This window comes from Sarcophilus harrisii, chromosome 3 (genome assembly GCF_902635505.1).
Source record: "Sarcophilus harrisii chromosome 3, mSarHar1.11, whole genome shotgun sequence".
Taxonomy (NCBI): Eukaryota; Metazoa; Chordata; class Mammalia; order Dasyuromorphia; family Dasyuridae; genus Sarcophilus; species Sarcophilus harrisii.
In genome coordinates, this window is record NC_045428.1 from 343,740,696 (window position 1) to 343,764,537 (window position 23,842).

Here is a 23,842-nt window from a genome sequence, read left to right on the forward strand (position 1 = left end):
CTTTTGGATGCTTCTGTTATGGCAGCCAGTCCGGACAGAGTTGGGTAGATACCCAACATCGGAAAAATAGGAAACCAGGGAACTCACGTAACAAACATATTACATGTTTGCAGTGCCAGGGGGAAAGCTGGGCCAAAGGAATCGTTATGTTTTCGGACAGCACGGTTTCAGGAATGGGATGGATGGGCTCTTGCCGATGTTTGACAGGCTTTTGCGCCCTACAGAAGCCCACTCCCGATCCCCTCCCCTCCAGCACAACAGGAGGGGCGATTACAGCAGGCGGGGCCTTTTCTTGCTCCGGGACCTCTGTTTCCGCCCCTCATCTTTGCTCCTCCCCGCCTCCCTCTCCCCCACACCTCCCCCCCATTCCCGACGCTGCAGCTTCCAAAACCCGGAGACGCGGATTCCTGCGCACGCCCGGAAGCGTCCGGCGGGCCGGAGTGGAGGGGAGGGAACTAGAGGGAGAACTCCAAGGAACCGGCGGCACGGCGCATGCGCCGGAGCTGGCCGGGGCTTTCGTCGCAACTAGGAAGCCGGAGCCTGGGAGCCGGAGCCCGGGAGCCGGAGCCGGAGCCGAGCCCGAGCCTGAGCAGCGGCGGCGGCGGAGGAGGCGGCCGTGGGGTGGGGGAGTCTGTGTGAGGAGGAGTCGGGGGCGGGTGGGGGGAGGGGGGAGAGTCTGAGGCGGCCGCCCCTGGCGGCGGGTTTGTTTATCCCGGTGAAGAAGTTTGGAAAGCCGGAGAGGGGACGAGGAAACGGGTGGGCAGGGAAGAAGGGATGCAGTACGGCGGAGCCGGCCGCCGCCGGGACTCCCCGCCATCACCTCCGCCGCTGCCACCGCCGCCGCCGCCTCCGGCTCCTCCCGCTCCTCAGGCCGTCTCTGCCGCCTCCGCCTCAGCATGAGAGGAGCCGCCGCCGGGACGCCCTGCCACCCCCCGCTGCCGAGCCCGGTAGGTCCCTCCAGGCCCCAGCGAGGCCCGGGAGTCCAGCCAGTGCCACCTAGCTCGTCTCCTCCCTCCCCCGACCCTGTACCCCCAGTCCTAGATCTTTTTGCCCCCCTCCATTCCCCTCCCCCTCAGCGCTCCTGGATCTGCGCTCCCCCTCCCCCTTTCCTGTCTTTTCTCCCTCGGCTCCTGATAGCCTCTCTGGGCAGCGTCCGGGGCCCGGGGCTGCCCTTCTCCGCCCCCGTCCCCTCACCCCATGCTGCCCTGACTGCCCCTTCCAAGAACCAGTTACCCCCTCCCACACACACAACCAGCCTTGTTTATCCTGGCCAGTCACCCCGCACAAATGAAATCGATCTATAATAGCCCCGTCAAAACACGCACACACAAACACTCACTCACATATACTTACCCATACGTACTGCCCCCCCCCCCCCCCCCCCCCCCCCCCCCCCCCCCCCCCCCCCCCCCCCCCCCCCAGTTTCAGGCCAACCCGGAGCGCCTGTTGGGTCAGGTCTGGGTTTTTCTTACAGCTCCCATTCATGGCCGTCCCCAGTTAAGCTGGCCCAGCCCGGGGCCTTGATTGTAGTGAGGGGTGGGTGGAAGGGAAGGCCTCTGGTTGCTTGTCTCCCCTGTCTATTCCTCCCTCCTCGCCCAAGCCCCCAAACACTGAACTTCCCCCAGCCAACCCCCTTGGGATGGGGGGTGGGACGTACCTTAGCGTTCTTCGTTTTGATTCTCTCTTAAAAGGGAATGAGATTTAAGAAAATGGTTTCTCTAATTTACCTCTCCCCCTCCCCATTTACACATTTAGCTCTTTCCCATATTGTGTCCCCTCAAGTTAGCGCCTTAATTACCGGGCCTCATAGAAAGATGAGGCCCTACTTATTGCCGAGAGTGTTGGGAGTTTGAAGGTTTCTCAGCTCACAGAGGCCTCTAATTCTCTTCTCCCCCTCTCCCCCCCCAAAACCCCACAGACCGTAGCTTTTCATACCTTCATACCTTTCATACCCACTCTTATCCAATTTATTCTCAGTTTCTGAATTTACTCTTTAATTCACCACTGACCTAAGTAACTTGTTTAAGTTGCTGCTTTAAAAGGTTGTTCCTCCCCCCCCCACCACCCCTTAAAACCAGTGTTGTAAACCATGTTCTTCCTGAGATTAGATTTTAAGTGTTTAATAATTTTTACCAATTTGCTCAAAAAGAGTATAAGGTGGGGACCCTGTCCTCATTTTCTTAATTCTTTTCATCACTTTTGATAAAAGTTATGATTCACTTTTTAAACATCATTTCACTGGTATGGAATATAAAAGGCTTTTAACTCCCAGAATCAAAATTAGGAAAAATCAGACTTTAGAGAGATGGAGCTTTGATGCAGAAGTCCTTATTTTGGAAATCATCTATTACATTTTTAGTGAGGAGAAAAAAAATAAGAGATTTAGTTCATGGGATCTTACTATTCTCTGTACAGGGTTATAACTTGACTTTTTTATTAAATGAAAGTGTGGAGACAACTCTTTAAAAGATATCCATACCTATCTGCCCTTTTTCTGTTTTTCTATGATGACCAACTGGAATGCACTGATAGTTTATAAAGCTCTCCTTTTTGACCAAAAACCCAAACTAAAATAATTTTTAAAATGGTTTCCAGGGACTTGTTTTTATTAAAACTACTTAATCGATAATTTTAAAATGTGTCCTAAAGACCAATTCCCTCTCATTTTAAAAAATGTTCATTCAGTAGGCAAAATTCCTGTAATGGTTTTCATCCGTATTTCTTTTTTGTTAAGTGAATCTTGGTATATTGGGAATGTGGTTTTGTTAGTTACAGTGACATTTAGAACAATTTAAAATTCCTCCAATTTTTAAAAAGATGAATTCTTCCTGACAGTGACCTTAGATATTTTTGTTAGCCAGTCTTATTTTACACTATTACACTGAAAATAGCCTCTAATAACCACACTCTTTCTGAAACTTAACTCTCATATATGTTTGCTCTTGCTTATCCTTCTATCTGGAATAATGTCATTTTTCTTTTGTTTTGCTTATTTAAATTCGAATTGGCCTTTAATTCTCACCTCCTTTCCTTAATTCCTTTCAACATTGATCTCTTTTCTTTCTTGAAGGACCACACTAGTTAGTATCTATGTTATACTTTTCATTTATTTATTTATTTATTTTGCCTGTGGCTTTTCCAGTACTGGAAGTTCCTGACTTTATAGATTTGGGATTTAAGAATATGAAAAGGTTTTTTAGTGAACCTGTACTTGTTGGGGGATACAATTCAGAATATCCAGGAAAGTAATTGCCCTAGTGAGGTGGCTTCTTATATGTAGATAGACTTTGGAAGTTGCTGATGACTTGCACCATTTCCTTTTTCACTTCACTTTATTCTAGAGGTCACTGCTAGAGAATGGCTTTGAGACTGAAATAAGCATGCATTTCTCCGTCAAAATATTCCTTAACATTGGTTAGGTTTTGTTTTAGTTAGTCATAATATGAATGAAACAAGTTTGGGAACCTACACACTAGGAATGTTGTTTCTGGGGAAAATTGCATAGAGATGATAGATCAATTTTGAAGAAAAGTTTTTGGAGCTCAACCTGTTAAGTTGTGGAATGTCTGTAACTTTAAAATGGTCACACACACACACACACACACAGTATCTATGTATGTTCCTCTTGTCCAATTTTTATCTTTTAGGCTTTTGTAGCCTTGTCCTCTCAACCAGATATAAGCTACATGAGTATAGGTACCATTTTAATAGACTTAAGTTTGTTTTTCTGTGATGAACAACTGGGAGGCACTGATAATATTTATAGCTCTTCTTTTTGACCAAAAACCCAAACTAAAATAATTTTTAAAATGGTTTCCAAGGATTTGTTTTTGTTAAAAACTACTTATTTAATAATTTTGATATGTCCTAAAGACCAATTTTCTTTACTAAATTTTCATTTAGTAGACAAAATTCCTGTAATAGTTTTCATTCATATTTCTTTCTAACCCAGAAATTGCCTTTATATGAAAATTAATTACTGATCAGAATAATTTTAGTTTTGAAGGATTTGGAGGTGACAAATTATTGTTAGGTTTTATTTTGGTACTTGACTTCTGGAATAAGAACTTAAGATTGTACTGCTAATATACACTATCAAAATGTCTTATCCATTCTTCTATAATGGTAGATATGTAAAATTGTCATTTCTAATATTTTTTTTAAAATATTGCTATATATTTTTTCTTCAGGAAATTTGTCAAGGATTTCAATTTAATTTGCTGAGACCAGTCTCTTAAATGACTGTTCTCTCTTTTGTATGACAGTATTGCATAAAGAGATCATGTTACTGATTTCATTTTGAGACACACAAAAGTCTGCATTGTCAGTGTGATAAAAATACCCAGCATTTAGCTGAATTTCTATTTGATTTGTTCTTATATCTAGGGTAACATACCACTTAATTACATAATATGCTTTGTTATCTAAAAGTTTCTCTAGATCTGGTTATGGTCAAATTTGTAGGTTTTTCACCTCAAGAGAATAACAAAGATAGGGCCTGATATATAATAGGTACTTAATATTTAATATACTTGTTGATTTGGGATAAAGCAATTAATTTTTCTTTCTTTCTTAACCATGCCCTCTGAACTACTGTAGTTTACACAGAATAGCAGGAATGAGTACATTCATGGATCACTTTAAAAATAATTTTTGAGTACCCTCTGTATACCTAGTACAGTGCTACCCAAAATAGGGCTCAAAAGAAATATATGCAACATAATTCCTTCTTCAGATTGATAGGCAAGAAATATGAACTAGAAGAAAGGAGTATATGTGCCCCTCCATAATGTATGTGTAGACATAAGTGTATTTGTACATATATACATACAATATATGTGGAGTTTAAGATTATGTTTCACAATGATTAATTTCATGTGAATATTCCCTCCATCTCCATCTGCTTATTCTCATTGTGAACTTTTTATCCTTGTTCTCTTTTTTTATCTATGTTTTATCCACGTTTAACCTGCCTGACATGCTAAGGTCTTTCTCCAGCTGAGACTCAATATTTTGTGGGTTCTGAAGTAGCACTTGTGCTAGGCATCTCTTTTCATTCTTCTGCTATGTGATTGACTCACTTTTCTAATCTTATATCTGTTATAAAAATAATATCTTTATGTCACTTCTCTCTGGTTTCCACTAAAATCCTAGTTCATTACTCCATCTTCTTGTGGAGGTGATTTTAATTTGGTCATGAAGGAGTAATTCTTTGATCAGGACAGCATAAATTAAAATTAGATATTGATATGATGAAGTGCGATAGTGATGATTGTGCTATACAAACAGGTGCAAACTAGTCAGAAGATTCTTCTGAGCAATTGATTTTGGGCCATAGTTGGAAAGTTCAGAGGGAAAGGTGTAAATGGTTAAACCAAGATATGATTGCCCCAGGTCTTTTAACTCAAAATAAAGCACTTTTTACATCGTATCACATGGTGGAAGAGGTATTTGCATCCTGGTGCTTTAATTTGAAACCTAGAATTTTTCTATTGTAACTTTTTTGGGGGAGGTTAAGGGATGGATTGGGGGAAGAGGCATGGGGAGGATAGGGAGGAGAAAAAAGAAAAAGGTAGGATATGGAAAATTGACATAGGAGCCATGTACATTTCATTGTCTATCACTATATGTTATCTACAATAAGACTAGTTTAAAACATGTCATTTTCCTATCTGAAAGTAGAACATTTTGTTGAAAAATTTTAATTATGATCTGGAAACATGTTTCTTTTGACATTTCAAACCTTTAAAATTATATTATAAGCACATTTCCTCCCCATAGTCTTAATGCCTACTTCTGTGGTTCTCAAAGTATGGTCTAGAGAATCCTGGTGATCTCTGAAACCCTTTTACAGGGTCTACAAATTCAAAAATAGTTTTTATTTCCAATATGTTAAATGCATATAAATATAACCCAGATAAACAAAAATGCTTTGGAGAGATCCTCAATAATTTTTAATAGGATAAAGATACTGAAAATAAAAGTTTGGAGAACCACTGAATGTGTAGGATTGGCCTATATTTCTAGGAAAACTTAATAATTGGATAAGGGACCTACCTTGGGGTCAAAAAAATGTGGATCTGACTTACAGTGGGCACTTGTATTTAAGTCTAGTTTTAGTTCTCAAGAGTCTGGATCCCTTTCACACTACCAAAAAGTTAGACTATATCTTTCTCTTTCCCCCACCCCCACCCCCCTTTTTTGGGGGGGTGGTGAGTGTTATATCAATGTTTACCCTATTAGAAAATAAAATGTCTTAATTTTGATCTAGGGAAGATCCTGTAAGTCTTTCAAGGACCCCTAGGGATTTGAGAATTGTGATTTTTGGCATTTCCCCAAAATTACACGTTGTAGATATTCATTGCTGTAGTAGTTTTCTCCATGCATTGGCTGGGATTTCCTTCAGTACAATATTGTCATGGGAATACATGCTTATAGGACCATACTTTAGGTAAAATAGTAACTGGATCCAAGACAGATGCCATTTAAGTATCAACAAATTCCTCATCATTGTTGGTCAAAGAATCATTGAACTTTTTTTTTTTTTAACTTAACCCAGCACTGGTTAGTTCTAAACAGTTTTTAAAAATAAAAATATGTTTCTAGTTTGTTCTTGAGGCTGTTTCAATTCATCCATGTCTCTTTTTTGCCTCTCTTTAGTGTTTGGAATTAAGTTATTGTTTGCAAAATACTGTGGTTTTTTTTACCCACTTTATTCATTTATATTATAATAGACATTGTATGTAATAAAAGACTGGTATAATCTTTTGTTGCTTTATACATCATTATTTAAAGTCTGTGTTTGAAAACCTAGGACAGATGATGGATATTTGGGAATACCTGATTTTCAGTATTTATATGTTTGGATTATCTTTTGGAGATATGAAGATTCAAAACTTTTTTGATGACCTTTGAAATAGTCTTGTGATAGATATACTTTGCAAGTATTTATCCTATAGAGGCAATAATTTTAAAATGACTTTTGAACACATGGCATTTGTTGTTTTCCAATTTTATATGCTTGCCTTACAAATAGAAGGTTAATTGGGAGTTTTTTTTTGTTTTTTTTTTTTTTAAGGATTAGTTATCAACCTTGACATAGCTTTTTGTCAGAATTGAAAGGTTCTTGGATAAATACAGACAAGCTTGAAATGCCTTTTTTTTTTTTTTTAAAGAATTTTCATTATTTTTGTGTTCAAGATTTTTTCCATTGGGAAGTTAGCTTTTACCTTACCCTTTTTTAAAAATAGTATTTTTAGGGTCGCTGGAAGAAAATAATTTTGAAGAAAAAATAGCAATCCCCCAAAGACTTTGTAACTATTATGTTATTTGAACATTTCAAAAAGGATGCAACTAATTGTGTTGGAGAATTATAGTGCAACATCAATGCATACATAGAGCAGAGGTGGGGAACATCTGTGCCTTTAGCCTCTTAAGGCCCATGAAATCTTTGCTAAGGTAATTGTAGGTGATGATGAGCTAAATGCCAGGTACTTCTTCTGCTTTATTTTTATAAGTTGATAATTCTATATGGCTTGTCAGTGTTATAAATATCCAAGTGACCTTTGGCAGAAAAAAGGTTCCTTGCCCCAATATGGATTATCAATGTAAAATGGGGCTTATAAACTTTATCAGAAATTGTTAATTCCTGTACCAACTTGATTGAACAAAAAAAAAAGGCAATTTAAATTGAATTCGAGCATATCCTAATAATAGCTTATTTAAAATTTTTTTTAATTGTTATTATTTTTTTTATTTTTGCTGAGACAGTTGGGGTTAAGTGACTTGCCCAGGGTCATATAGCTAGTAAGTATTAAGTGCTAAAAGTCAGATTTAAACTCGGGTCCCCCTGACTACAGCACCTGTACTCTATCCACTGGGCCACCTAGCTGCCCCTCTAATAATAGCTTATTTAAAAAATATAATGCTTTGCATTATTAGAACTTTGTAATTAATTTCATTACATTGGATAATGTACTCAAACATTATACATTAGTATCAGCAGTAAATACTGGTTAATCTATGCAAAAATATTTTATTGATGAAATGTTTTAATAAAACATGGACATGTTAAACTAAAAGAAAGTTTAGTAACTGACAACAAAAAAGTAGCATTAGTCCATGCATAATCCATTGTATTTAACTTGAGGTTTGTTACTGTTTATCTTATTTTCATTTACATGGTTGTCAGTGTGTGTATTTTGGATTTTAATTATTCACTTTTGTCAGTATATGTATCTTTTCTTTGAATTCCTTAAGGTGAAATGATACTCTTTCCTTCTGTATATCACAGTTTATTCATTTTCTACTCAGTGAATACATAGTTTGCTTCTGACTTTTTGCTAATGTAAATGGCTATTCTTGGAATTTTTTTGTGGTAGATTGTTATTTTTTTCTTTCCTGTAAATAATCTCCTTTAAGGGGATTTATTGGTGGGATTTTTGTGTCGAAGCATACAGATAATTACATAATTTATTACTGTATATAGTTTGATGCTGCTTTCCAAAAGGATCAGACCAATTTATAACTTTACTAGCAGCGAATTACCTTGCACAGGCATTAAATTTTAATGTTAGTAAAACTCTTTCCAACAAATAATAAAGGTGGATAACTATATTAAAAAAAGAAGAAAGCCAAATGACTTTGATTTTGGCACACTTAGTAAAAATGGGATATTATGTACAGTGTTTGTTGGAAACAATAAATTTGCTTGGGTGGGTGGTAGTCTGGTTATTTTGATATCAAGAATACATGCTCAATTTCATTTTCAGAAAAATTGATGCTAAGTAAAGCCTTAGCTGAAATTTATTTCTTCTTAAATCCTTAATATTTGTCAAAAACTTTTGATGGATGACACCTAAAAAATAGACAATAGTTCACTTTAAGTATAAGTGGTATATTTTGGTCCCAGTAAACATTATATAGGGAAATGTTTAAATCTCTCTCTCTCTCTCCTCTCTCTCTCTCTCTCTCTCTCTCCTCTTCTCTCTTCTCTCTCTTCTCTCTCTCCTCTTCTCTCTCTTCTCTCTTTCTCTTTCTCTTTCTTTCTGTCTCATCACAAACCTAATTATCCATCTTTAATATGGCTAATTTTTAGATTTGGGACCAAGCTAATTTTTGTTCTAATTTTATTCTAGTGTTTAAGAGTATGCACACAAACCTTTAATGATTTTTCTTAAAACCCACAAATATCTCTATTCCAGCACCACCCAGTGAATCACAACAACAAAATGGGAATAACTTGTCTGAAATATTGCTTTTATCTCCATTTTTTTCTCATCTTATCAATTCTTTTGCTGTCTTACTCTAACTTATTCATATCAATAAAAATGTTAAATACCAGTGTTCCATGTTTCCATAAAAGAAGTGTCACCTAAAAAAATAGATTTGAATAATCTGATCTTTTAAAGTGATTGATACTTTTAAATTTTGTATATTTAACATTTATGGTTCTTAACTTGTTGACCTATATTGTATATATAACATACGTTCATAAAACTTTGTCTTTAAAAAAACTTAAATGTTTACTTTCTTAGGATATGAAAGAGATAGCTGTCTCAACTTCAGAACTTTCAGAAATGCTTCAATTGCTCTATTCTGAATCTTTTGAGTAATCAAAGCAACGAGTTTATTGTTCTTAATCTAGAGGAATTACTGACCTTACGACTAAATACATTATAATCCTTTGAGGCCCAATCAGGATGACCAGTATCCATAGTAACAGTAACAAAATGCTTCATATTGGTATACTGTTAATACATTTTTTAGAATATTTTTATGTGATGTAATCCTTCATCTTAACATTCTGAGATTGTCAGGACAGGTTTATTTTTTTGTAGCAAAAGAAACTTAAACTCAAAAAGTTGTGACTTAAGAGTCGCATAACAAGCTATGAAATTAGCATGTCACTAGGTTTCCTTACTTGAAGGCCAATCCTCTATTAGTTTTGAGTCAATTAGAAGAAACCCTGGAACGAAGAAGTTTGTGTCTTATTTCTGTTTTGAAATGACATTGTCTTTTAGGATGTGGAAATTAATCTTCTTGCATTTAAGAGTAATAACATACCCTTAGTAAATAATTGAGTATTATAATCATGTTGTATTGTAACTAGTTTTACATTAAATGATTTTTTATTATTTTTGAATTGTTTTTTTTTTTTGTTTTTTTTTTTTTAAAGAAATTTAGGGGCAGGAAGACTGGGGAGCAATAATATAACATTATTTAATAATAATTAAAATATTTCCTTTTAAATGAAAGAATTCTCCATCTCCCTTCAATTTGCTTGTAGAAATGAATTTTGAAGAATTAATATATAAATAGGTTTTTTTGCTGTTATTTTTTATTATTATTTCAGCCTGAGTTGTACTGAAATAAATTTTTAAAAAGCATTTTTTAAGTGTCAATTATATACCATTCTCTGCACAAAGATGCTGAAGATCCAGAGGGAAAAAACATTAAATAGTTTGTGTTCTGAGGAAGCTTATGGGGATATGGTATGCACATATATTAGTAGTTTTACAAAAGAGGGGAATTTGAAGTTGGGTGGAATCAGGAAAGATTTCATGTAGAAAGAGTTGCTTGAATTGAAGGAAACAAAAGATTCTAAGCGTTAAATTTGAGAATTGACTATTGTAGATATGAAGAATCGCAAAGGAAACAGCAAAAAAGCCATACTAGATTGACCATAGAGAGTATTAAGAAGAATGATGGATAACAAGGTTGGAAAGGATATGATACCAAGTTGTGAAGAACTTCATTTATTTATCTGTCTGTTTACTTGAAGGATTTTAAAAACCAAATAGTACTTATGTTTAATCCTAAAGGCCATAGGAACTATTTGCATTTGTGTAGGTAAGTGATATGATTAGACTTGTGCTTTAACAAAATTACCTTCTGAGTTCAAATAAGGATTCAGATATCTACTAGCTGTGTGAACCTGGACAAGCCACTTAACCCTGTTTGCCTTAGTGTTTTCTCGTTTGTAAAGTGAGCTCGAGAAAGAAATGGCAAGTTACTCCAGCATCTTGGCCAAGAAAATCTCAAAAGGCATCATCACAAAGAATCAGACATGACTGAAAACAACAAATCTTCATTTTAAATCTTTCAGTCTCTCCCACCCAGCAGAATACCTTGCAAATGTTTAATAAATGTTTTTTTGAATGAATGGGAAGCCAATGTCATTTTTATAAGAAAGGACAATAATGCTGTCAGAAGAGAAAGTCAAAATCAGTGGTATATCTAAACGCGGGACTGTAACAATCGCTGATTCTTGAGTCATGAGAGGAAGTTCATCCTACATATCTGTTTGAGCATTGGGAAGGAGAAGAATGGGAATGGTATAAATTACCTGTATGAAATGCATTCATCTATGATATTCAAGTTGTTACTTACTGTGAGATCTTTACTCCTGTTGCAATAAGAAGAAAAGATGGATTAAGGAAGCAAGCATGATATTGTGGAATAGAGTCAAAAGCCTTGGGATTTAATCTCAGTTCTGCCAATTTCTCTGTGAATTAGGGTGAGTCAAATTATGACACAGAGGCTCTGTTTCCTTTTCTGTGAAATGAGGAAGTTTGACTAGATTAAACTTCTAAAACTGCCTTCCAGTTTGAAATCTGTGATTCTTTTGTTTATTAGGACCAGTAGCAAGTAGAATTATTTAATAAAGATATTGAAGGAATATGTAGAAAGCTCTGATATTTACTATCTTAGCGACCTTTAGTTAATTTCTTTAGTCTTCAGTTTAATAGGTAAAATAAAAGGATTGAATTTACCTTTTCTCTCAGGTCAATTTCAATTTTTAATCCTAATTGGAAGAGAGAGAGGAGTTAAGTGAGAATAGTGCTTAAGAAGCCTATGCTTTCTCAAACTAAAGAAATACACAAGTATATAGTTAACAGAATGAAAATAGAGACATAAACCTGATTGACAAAATACTGAGTATGTTTATTTATTTATTATAGCTTTTTATTTACAAGACATATGTATGGGTAATTTTTCAGCATTGACCCTTGCAAAACTTTCTGTTCCAACTTTAGCCCTCCTTCCCTCACCCTCTCCCCAGATGACAGGTAGACCAATACATGTTAAATATGTTAAAGTATATGTTAAGTGCAATATATGTATACGTATTTATACAGTTGTCTTGCTGCACAAGAAAAATCAGATCTAGAAATAAGGTAAAAATAACCTAAGAAGGAAAAGAAAAATTCAAGTGGACAATAACAGGAGTGGAAATACTATGTTGTGGTTCACACTCATTTCCCATAGTTAAAACTGAGTATGTTTAAAAACATCTTAGCATACATTATTTCAGTAGGCAGAAGCCAAACAAGGAGAAAATTGTTTAGAATCAAAAGTTGTAATGCTAGAAACTTTTTTCACTAGTTTGGCTACCTAGGAAAGTAATAAATAAGTGGCATCTGGAGGAGGTATAGGGTAGGGAGGAAGAGCTAGTGATTTTTCTGAGATGCTTTTTACATTTAGTCTGTTTTTTCAGGACTGAAGGGTGATGTCATAGAATATCTTCAATTTAGATACCCAATGACTGGCAGCAAGGAAGTAGTTAACTTGAAGATAATTGAGTTGACATAGAGCAGGAAAAGAGAAAGATGGGCAAAACCCAAATAGGTAAAAGGACATTATCTTCAAACAGAATGCATTTGTGAAAATATTTGTAATATTTTATATTTTAGCAAGGTAGTATTAATGAGCAACTGGCAAGGACATAAATTTTATGTCATTCTGAAAGTTAGAGTGATAATTCTTAAAACTAGATTTTGTCTGAACTAAAAACATTTTTATTTTTTGAATGGGAGGATCAACATTTATTATCTTTATATTAGAATAATAGTATTTGGAGTAGTAATTATAAAATCATAGCATTTTTATTTCTAGAAAATATGAGAGAATCTAGTTACCTTTTCCTATTACCTTGCGAAACTGAAGAGGCAGCCCTTGTTAGTTGGTTTTAGATCAGTATATCAAATAAGTTTATGTTGAGATTTTTAATGAAAATGTGTAATGGACTGAAGCTCGAGTTGATGCACTGAGGTCCCAAGCACATGAGGCTAAATAATAATTGGACCACACTCTATTAATATATATGCCTGGAGAAAGAATGGCCCCGCCCACTCTTTGTGCAAGTCCTTGTGTGTTATATAGGAAATGACGATTTTGGTGGGTGGAGGCAGAGGGGAGGAAGAGAGAGGCAAGGAGAGAAAGCTGAGTGGCTTCTGGTCTGGCTGGCTTCCTGTTGCAGCTGCACACATTGCGTGATCCCCCCTTTACCTCCGATCCTTCTAAACCTCTACTGAGAATAAAGATTGAAGATTTTTCCTTAACCTGAATTCCTGACTCCGGCTGATTTTAAAATAAGCGGTCATCTCAAAAATGGAAAATACTATTGAAATAGGAGTATTTTATATTACTATCTTATTGTTAAAAGATGCATTATATTAAGTAGAATCACAGCTTTCAGATGTTGCAATCTGGTAAGAAATTTTGCAAATGGGTTTATTTTTTAACGCATATCTGTATGCTCATCGATGGCCCTGATTTCTTCTGGAAAATGTACTTGCTGGACTTGAAAATCTATATGGGTTGTGAAAAATATGAGATTTCATGAGTAATATCTTTTGATGCAACAGGGTTTTCATTAAGTTTTGCATGTTACATCTAAATTTGAAAAAAAAAAATTGACCGATACATTTTTGGATTTATCCATCATAATACATGGATAAAGTAAAATATAGTGATAATTTATATGAAGTAACATGTTTTATAAAAGAAAAACTTTACAGAAACCAGTGTTATCAAACTATTCCTAATTATCATGTGTAAGCTGAACCCTTCAAGCCTTGAAAAATAAAAATCTTTTCTTCAGTCTTTAGTCCTTTTAGTGAATGGTAGGAATATGTTGCCCTTCTAATTTCTCTGATCCCATCCCAACAATGACTAGATGCAGAATTTTGAGGAAAGAAAGGGGCTTGAAAGTTCCTTTTGGTTCATCTCTCATAATTTCAGGTGAAGCTTATAAAGCTTATAACTAGCTTATAACAACAACAGGTACTGCAACGTGCTTTACAAATAATTCACTTTATCCCCCCCAAACCTCAAGTGGATTATTAGTTTCAGTTGTGTATGACTCTTCATGACCTCCCCCCCCTCCAGAGGTTTTCTTGGCAAAATGTTGGAGTGGTTTTTCCCATTTCCTTTTCCAGCTCATTTTATGGATGAGGAAACAGAGGCAAATGGGGTTAAATGAATTGCCCAGGGTCGCAGAGCTGTTAAGTGCCTGAGGCCTGATTTAATTCCTGATTTGAGGTCCAGTGTTTAATCTGTTGTCCCATTTAGTTGCTCCAGCCCTGGAAAATAGATGATATTATCATGAAAAATCGAGGCAGATAGTTAAAAATCACAGATTTGAACTCGGATTTTCTTATTTCCAGGTCTAGGGTTTTTATCTACCAGGGCACAACTCTGCTACGTAGTGATCCACAACTAAAGTGGCTCAGTTGATTTTTTTTTTTTTCTTCAGCTTTATAAAACCTTTAGAAAAAGATATTCTGTAGCTTTTTTTGTAACTTAATTTCATTTTAAAAGGTCTGTTATTTTATATGTCTAAATGTAATTTAACCAACTTCAGTTTAAACTGATTTTTGGGGTCTCAGTGGAGAACCATCTGTTCTGTGTATAACAACCGTTTGTATACTTGCCAGTTTTTGCTGCTGGTTATTTATACTATTAATTGTGAATTTACTTAGACCTTTTTTTCAGAAGAGTGCACATCATTTTCATATTCATTATTTATCTTTATGCTATTCCTCAAGGTAGATGGAGACAGACAGTATTGGCTTTCTTTTATAGAATCAAACTTGTTTATGGTTTCAGGGCAGTTCAGTAGAAATTGGATTAAAATCCAGGTATCTTCTAATTCAGTATTCAGTTCATTAAATTGCTTATTGTTCTTATGGAAGATGACTTTTGGTTTGTTCTGTTGTCATTCTCAGTGTAGCACTTGAACAGATACTTGAAGTCTTGTTTTTAAGATTGTATGAGGTGTAATATACCTGATACAAGGTGTATTCCTTTCAAGGTTTGCGAAGTACAAATATATTTCATACTCATACTTGTTCTTGAAATTAATAATAGAAATATCGTTCCAATTTTACAGATAAGTAAACCTGAGGCACAACATAATTATGATTTGCTCAAGGTATATAGTTAGTGTCAGAAGCAACATTTGGACCCAGATTTAGCCTGACTCTAGATATGCTTTTCCCCACTAAATTAAACACTACCTTGGCTTTTATTTATTCAAAAGAAAAATTGTGCCCTGGTTTCTACTATCTTATTTTAAAATCTTAGTCAATTTTATAGTTGCTAGTTTCCCAGAGTTAGGGAACACTGAAGAATCTGGTTCCCAACTTACTCTTTCAGACTTTTTTCATTTAATTTTTCCTTCTTTCACTTTTTGTTTTAGCCAAGCTGACCTTAGCTGTTTCCTATACTTCATCCCAATGAGTTTGCATAGATTGTTCTCACATGCTGAAATTCATCACATACTCACTTTTGCCTCTTAGAATATTTACCTTCTTCAACGCTTTGCTTCAGTTGCTTTTGTGAAATCTTTCTTGGTTTTCTGCCAATCCTTCCCATTGCTAGTGCTGTTTCTCGCCTCTTATTACCTTACCATCACAAGTCTTATTAGAATTTCCTTGAATCACCTCATCATTGAAAAGAGCAAAGTTCATCATAGTTGATCATCACATAATCTTCTTGTTATTGTGTACAATGTTCTCTTGATTCTGCTCACTTCACTTAGCATCAGTTCATATCTTTCCAAACTTTTCTAAAGTTTTTTTTTTTAAAAATCATTTCTTATAGAACATTTCTTATAGAACATTAACATTCCATTACATTCATGATCCATAACTTCCTCAACTGATGGGCATCCACTTCAGTTTCCAGTTTCTTGCCATTACAAAAAAGGGCTGTAAAGTACAGTTTTGCATTTGTAACTCCTTTTTCCTCTTGTATGATGTCTTTGAGATGCAGACTCAGTAGAGACACTGCTTGACCAAAGGGTACACACAGTTTGATAGTCCTTTAGTCATAATTCCAAATTGTTCTCTAGATCATTTCATAGCTCCACCAGCAATGCATTAGTGTCCCAGTTTTCCCACATCCCGCCTCCAATGCTTATTGCCATCTTAGCCAGTCTATTTAGGTATAAAATAGTACTTCAGTTGTCTTAATTTGCATTTCTCTAATCAATAGTGATTTAGAGCATTTTTTTTCCATATGACTATGGATTACTTTAACTTCCTTGTCTGAAAATGGTTCATATTCTTTGATTTATCATTTTGGGGGATGACTTGTATTATAAATTTGTGTCAATTCCCTATATATTTTAGAAATGAGATCTTTATCAGAGACACTGGTTATAAAAATTGTTTCCCAGTTTTTTTCTTCTCCTGATCTTGACTTCATTGGTTTTGTTTGTGCAAAACCTTTTTAATTTAATGTAATCAAAATTCTCCATTTTGCATTTTAAATGTTCTCTAGTTCTTCTTTGGCCATTAATTCCTCCTTTCTCCTCAGATCTGACAGAAAGTATATCTTATTTTCCTAATTTGCTTATAGCATCACCCTTTATGTCTATATCATGAACCCATTTCAACCTTTTCTTGGTATAAAGTATTAGATGTTGGTTAATGTCTAGTTTCTGCCATAGGGTTTTCCAGTTTTCCTAGTAATTTTTGTCAAATAGTGAGTTCTTATTTTAGAAGCTGGAGTCTTTGGGATTATCAAATACTAGATTACTCTAGTCATTGACTATTGTGTTTTGTAAACCTAATCTCTTCCACTACTCTTATTTCTTAGCCAGTACCAAATGGTTTTTGATGATTGCTACTTTATAATCTTGGCAATTTGATTATGGCACTGAATAAGTAGATTAATTAGATCTAGGTATTTGATAAGTAAGATTGTCATTTTTATTATATTGGCTTAGCCTACCCATGAGCACTTGATATTCTTCCAGTTATTTAGATCTAACTACTTGTGTGAAGTGTTTTGTAATTGTGTTCATATAGTTCCTACATTTGTCTTGGCAAATAACCACTTAAAGCATTTCTAAGAATATACATTTTCTTGTTTATCTACCAACCCCTCTTTTGTAACTATCACATTACTTTCTTTTATACCTAGATAGATTCAAGTATAGTCTAAATTCTTATGGCATTGATGACAATTCAAGGGAGAGGTGTAATATATAATTTATTCAAAAATATGTTAAGTATTTGTGAGAGTAATATTTATATTTTGAATTCATAGAATGCTTTAAATAAATTATTTTGTATAATTTGTAACACCTCTGTGAGGTAAATAAAATATATATATATATAATGACATTTTATAGATGAGGAAACCTACAAATTGAGGCAAAGACTTTCTAGTGTTATATAGACAGGAAGTGGCAAAGCCTTAACCTAATCTAGACTATATGATAATAAATCCTTTGCTATTTCCACTACATCAAACCATTACGCTTATATGTCAGGTCCTACCCTAGAGAGTGGGAGGCCAGAGAAAGTATAAAGACAAAATTCTGCCCTTGTATAAATGTGACTTATTTTCCCTGTAGAGGGAACAGATAAATAGATGACTATAAAACATAAGCTCATATGGAAAGTATATTATAAGTTTACATTCATGTGTGAATTAGGGAAGGCTTCCTGAAAGAGGTCATTTCCTAACTGGGCCTTCAAAGTAGCACCTGGCTAGAATACTGGTCTTGGAGTCAATAAGACTTGAATTCAAATCTAGCCCACTTATACTTGAGAAAAAAAAAACAATTAGAACCCCACTGTGGATTATAGCTGCAAAGATGTGGACTAGGTGAAATAGCTAGAATCTCAAAATAGAGATTACATAGTAATGGAAAGTGAGGGATAGATGTACAAAAGATACCTTATCTGGAGAATCAGGTTCTTTTGAGTTGTAGAAGATGAAAAGAGTGGTAGGGAGGGGACGAGTAATCTTTTTTTTTTTTGTTTTTTTTTTTTTTTGCTGAGGCAATTGGGGTTAAGTGACTTGCCCAGGGTCACACAGCTAGAAAGTGTCTTGACTGGTTTTGAACTCAAGTCCTGCTTACTTCAGAGCTGGTGCTTCAGAGCAGGCTGCCCAACTGCCCCAAAAGTAATCATTTCTATTACTATCTACCATGTGCCAGACACTGTGCTAAGCACTTTACAAATTTTATCTAATTTGATCCTTCAACAACCTTTTGAGGTAAAGGTTGTTAGTATCATCTGGGTTAATAAATATACTTGCTGAACATGTCTTCCACTTGGTTAGTTAAATACCTTTATCTGAAAGTAATGGGAACTGGGACATACCCGCATCTGTCCTGTACAACAAACACTCAGAAATGAATGAAATTTCTTAGTATTATTTAAGATGTTTTCTTTGTAACAAGTTCTTAACTGCTTACAGTAGATACTGTAGTTGAGTAAATTATAGGTTCTGAATAAATGTTATTGATTGAATACTGGGGTAAAATCAGGGAGGGTGACAATTTTAAAAATGCAATTTGATTTAGTGATTTGGTCATTTGTAACTTGAAAAAATGTCACTGGATTGATGGGTACACAAATTAGATTGCAAAGAGTGTCAAACTCACTGGGTAATAAGGAAATTGAATCATAGAGGATATATTTCTTTTTTAAAATTCAGACACAGAACCAGGTTTGTTTTTTAAAATATTTTCCATTTTATAGTACAGAATGCTAGACTCTGCTAGCAAAGATAAAAATCTCATATTTTAGTAACTTGTTCTTAATCGGTACTGTTTTATACACTTTCACTAATTTGTCTTATTTGGGTGTCTCAAATATGAGTAATAGCTTTATTAGTTTCTTCCTTTTCTATTATTGTTTGTGCCACCTGATCAAAGTTTAAGGTGGTTCTCTTAATCCTTTAAGAGAATGAGCCATCAGGATTGGGGGGGGGAGTGGTAGTATTCCTAAATTATTTTTAACAAGCATAATAAATATATTGCTAGCACTGCCATCTAGTAATTAAAAATGCCTTATGATTTCTGACTTTTGTTCCATTTAAATTATCTAAAACACAATTTCTTTTGTCATAATGAATTTAGAGTAGATGACAGTTAATAACCTATGCTCTCTTGTATTATAGGTTGCTAAGTGAAGTAGTTTGTGTTTCTGATCTGATAAGTTTCTTGATGAAATCTTTTGTTCCTTTTCTTGTGTTTGTCATATTGGTTAAGATACAGTCTTCTAATGCTCATCATACATTTTCTCTATTGCCTTTTGGATCAGCTACAAATCTGAAAGTTTGGAAATTGTGGTGTTCTGTGATTTCCAGTCAAAGAACATCATTAGAAAAAGATTATTTAAAAAAAAGGGGTGGGGGTGCAATTTAAGATTGCTGAAAATGTAATCCATCTTGCTCCTTTTGGCCTGTTGAGTTCTAGGTCTAGTTCAATTCTCAGACACAGTGCTTGTCCTAAGGACATGTATGATTGATTATCCATTCAGTGGCATTCTATAGTTTTAATGATATTTGCTTTTTCCTTTCAAAGTTGTTAAAAACTTTGACTCTCTTGATTGACTGTACAATTATTACGATGTTATCTATAGAAAAGTAGTTTTGGAGAATATTACTAACAATAGGGATTACATCTTCTATTTGTCTTGCATTTAGGATGTCCTGACCAGCATACAAATTCTATTTATACCTAGTTCCATAGTGCTTGTTTTCTCTGGTTTCATCTATTAGAGAATTTTTATCATTTTCATATGGAGGAGACACAATATTGCAGGAAAACCTTTGGTGGGTATCATTTGCATTTCTAAATCGATATTTTTTTTTTTTTTTTAAATCAACCTTTGAGAAATACAATAGGTTTTTGCATTTTTGGAATTTTTCAGTCAGTTGTATAATTGTTGGATGACAAATGTTTTTTTTTTTTTTTTTTTTTTTTATTTTCAAAAACATTATTTATTTTTAACATTTTTTCTTTTCAACTCCATCCACCCACTAAGGTAAACAAAATGATATCAATTATACATGTGAAATATATATATATATATATATATATATATATATATATATATATATATATATATATATATATATTTTTTTTTTTTTATTTAATAGCCTTTTATTTACAGGATATATACATGGTAACTTTACAGCATTAACAATTGCCAAACCTCTTGTTCCAATTTTTCACCTCTTACCTCTCACCCTCCCTAAATGGCAGGATGACCAGTAGATGTTAAATATATTAAAATATAACTTAGATACACAATAAGTATACATGACCAAAACATTATTTTGCTGTACAAAAAGAATCAGACTCTGAATTATTGTACAATTAGCTTGTGAAGGAAATCAAAGATGCAGGTGTGCATAAATATAGGGACTGGGAATTCAATGTAATGGTTTTTAGGGATGACAAATGTTTCAAAAGGATTGCTCATATGTAACCTATATGAGATTGCTTACTGCCTTGGGAGGGAGGGAGAAAAATTTGGAACACAATCTTAGAAAAATAGATATTGACAACTTTTCTTTACATGTATTTGAAAAATTTAATACTATCAAGAAAATAAATTCTACCTCATTAAAAAAATGTTAAAAATAAATTTTATAATTGTTGGCTTACTGTAGAAATAGTATGCCAAGTTTTCCCCCCCCAATTTAATTTGTGGTGTCAGTTTAGTTCCATATGTAAAATGTTTCATAAAATTATATTTTACACTTCTATTTGAAAATCTCACTTAGATTTCTTAATTCAAGAAAAGGAAACCACATATGGGTATGAACATAGCCAAAACATAAAACAGTGTTACTATGACCTTCTAAATAGTTCATAATTTTTTCAGGTGCCAAGTTTTGCTTTTTTTTTTTTTCTTTATTATATTTATCAGGGAATGCCTTTGTTATAATTTTTATAAGATAAAAATTTGGGTCTTTGAATTAAGTATTTCTTAATCTGTTTTGCTATTAATATCTGTGATTTCCCCCCCTCCCCCTCCCCATACTTCTGTATTCACATACTTGGAAATAAGATCTCAAGGCTTTTTTTTTTTCCTATCTTTATATTATTTGATCTGGGTTCTCTTCCTTTATCTTTAGTGTTCTTTTCATCTTTTTTTTTTTTTTTTTTTTTTTTTTTAAATAACAGATTGGGGACTGAGTCCAAATGTGATTCTCTTCTCTTTATTAAGGATGAATTAATTTCTTGTAAAAATACTGTCATACTTGCTCCTTTTTTTCATGTTATATTTCTTCAAGTTATATCTCTAGCAACCATTGGAATTATCTGGCTTAGTTAGCTCACAGCAAGCTTTATGCAGGCTTGTTTTTCCTTTACTCATCTGGAAGAGTGCTACTTGTAATCTTCCAAAATGAATAGCTGTGGCATTTTGAAAATGAGTTAACATTTTATAAAAGAACTATTCTATTACTGCCTCATAATGAGGAGATGAATCAAATTTCTTTCCTTGGTGATGCTGAGGAGCACAATGTCTAATGATGATGATGATGAGGATAATAAGAAGTAGCATTTATAGAGCCTACTATGTGCCAGAATTTTACAAATACTATATCACTTGATCCTCACAATGATCATGGGAGATAGGTGCTTTTATTATGCTCATTTTACAATTAAATTTACTGAGGAAAAACACGTTGACTGATTTGTCCACGTGTCTGAGGGCTGGACTTGACCTTAGATTTTCTTGACTCTAGCCTTATCCACTATGTTACATGACTCTAAAGCTTTGATTTCTTTTCCTAGGCTGAAAAATCTTCTTATACATAAGCATAAGTACAGAACCAGCAATAGACTGTTAAAGACCAGTAAAACTTCTTTAATCATGACATGAGTTTGAGTCACATTTATAAATTTTCTACTTTAGTAGTCATGTTGGTAGAATAGTTGAAGAGGTGGGCTATAGAACATATTAAGAGATTATGTAGACTTTTGACTAATCCTTAAAATATGAAATCTTTATTCATTGATGAAATAATTAACTAGTACTAAAGGAATTGAATTATAGTTATCCCTTCCACATTATGACTTTCCCATTGAGTTTTATTTGTATCATGGGTCAACATAAGACATTAGTTGGGAATTTTTGAGGAGTTCTGTGGAAGCTATTGATGACACATGAAGGCCAACAGATGACAGAGAACCATAACCAAATAAAATTCCTAATCCATATTTTACAATAAAGTATTGTAAATGCCCTTCAAAGAAAAAGAAAAATTCAAACTTCTCTCATGTGGAGGAAGGGCCAAAAAAGTTTATACTTATTTTCCAGATCATGCCACACTCCTAACCCTGATGATGTGGAAGGGATAATTATATAAAGAAGAAAAAATGTTGCCCTTATATGGCAGGATGATTCACAGATTTTCTGTAGAAAGATAAATTTTAAAAGTGACAGTTTAATTGTATATCAAAGATGAAAACCTGTTTTTTCATAGGTTACTTGCTTATTATAGTGTGGTGTAGTATTCAAGATGAGTATAAGCAAAAAAGTCATCACAAGGAAAAATAGATAATTGTGACTTTTGTGCCTATATCTTTTATTGAAATTCTCTTAGCATGGTAGTAAGACAGCTCTGCCTTCAAGGAGTTTACAATCTAAAGTTAAGAGACCTGGGGCAAACAAATAAAGCAAATAAAGCCTGAGTAGAGGAAGAAGCATTTATTAAGCATCTACTATGTGCTAGGAAATATTCTGAAGGATTTTTATAAATAGTGAAAAATCAAATCGACATCAACTTTGGGAGGCAGGTGCTAACTCTTTGTTACATACAGAGGCATACAGCTTAAGTGACTTGCCCAGGTCTTTCTGCAGGATTTGAGCTCCAGTCTTCCTGAATCCAAATCCTGTAACTTTCATAAAAAATTAAATTAAGGTTAAATTAAGGTACATAAAAACAATGTGCATTTTCCCCCTTAAAATGAATGTAATTTATAAATAAAATCATATTAGGGTTTAGGCAGAGCATATACTAGTCTGCTAGTCTAAAAAATAATTTTATTAGCCTTGTGGGGTTTTTTTAATAATAAATTTAAGATTTACTTGTGCCAATTAGGACATTCTGTTAAACAACTAAACTAAAAACTCAAAAATAGTTATTTGGAAATTACCAAAGGAAACAGGGTTGTCATAAGAAATCTTGTCACCCATGGAAATGTGTTCTGCATGACTGTAAAAATAATTTTAATACAATAACTTAGTTGCTTACCTTCTCAATGGGGGTGGAAGAAGAAAGGGGGAAAAATTCCGAACTCAAAATCTGAGAAAAAATGCTAAAATTATTTTTAAATGTGAATGGGGGAGAATAAAAATCTTGTCATTTGGTCATTTTCATTTGTTATTGGAACATTAAAATTGATGCATAATGACTTTTTCAATTATTTGTAATTGTTAGTGTCTTACTAGTTTTTAAGTTTAAAAACCTTCCTCATAATTACCATAATGAGTAGAGGAACCCTGTCAATGGAACAATTTACTTTTTAGTAGAAGTACCTGAAAAAATTTTTTGTTTAATGTTAAAGAAAATATAATGAAAATACAATGTAGGTCTTAGGAGAGCTGAATTTAAGTCCTGTGTCTACCACTTGGCTTTGTTACTGAATTTCAGTTTTCTCACCTGAAAAAAATGAGTGCATATGACTGGTCATTATGCTCTCTTTATTTTGTTAATGTTTAATTTAAAATAAAACTAATTAGCTTAGAAAATTCAAATATGATATTCTAAAGGTATTATTCATTTATTTGTATAT

The 23,842-nt window shown here is 34.3% G+C and overlaps 2 protein-coding genes across 3 annotated transcripts in view; both read left to right on the plus strand.

Annotated features, from left to right (window-relative positions):
• SPOPL (speckle type BTB/POZ protein like) overlaps positions 1–23,842 on the plus strand; it is a 106,286-nt gene that overhangs the window by 18,563 nt on the left and 63,881 nt on the right. The window contains exon 1 of one of the 2 annotated variants that reach the window (XM_031960028.1): positions 731–947. The exons of the other annotated variant lie outside the window; for it this stretch is intronic. The gene's annotated coding sequence lies outside the window, so the exon portion shown is untranslated. Of the gene's footprint in view, positions 1–730; positions 948–23,842 lie in introns of those variants that run through there. 2 annotated transcript variants of the gene reach the window in all.
• LOC116422568 (pollen-specific leucine-rich repeat extensin-like protein 3) lies at positions 897–1,304 on the plus strand. Its single transcript, XM_031961302.1, has one exon. It carries the CDS (start codon positions 897–899, stop codon positions 1,302–1,304), a length of 408 nt encoding a protein of 135 aa, XP_031817162.1.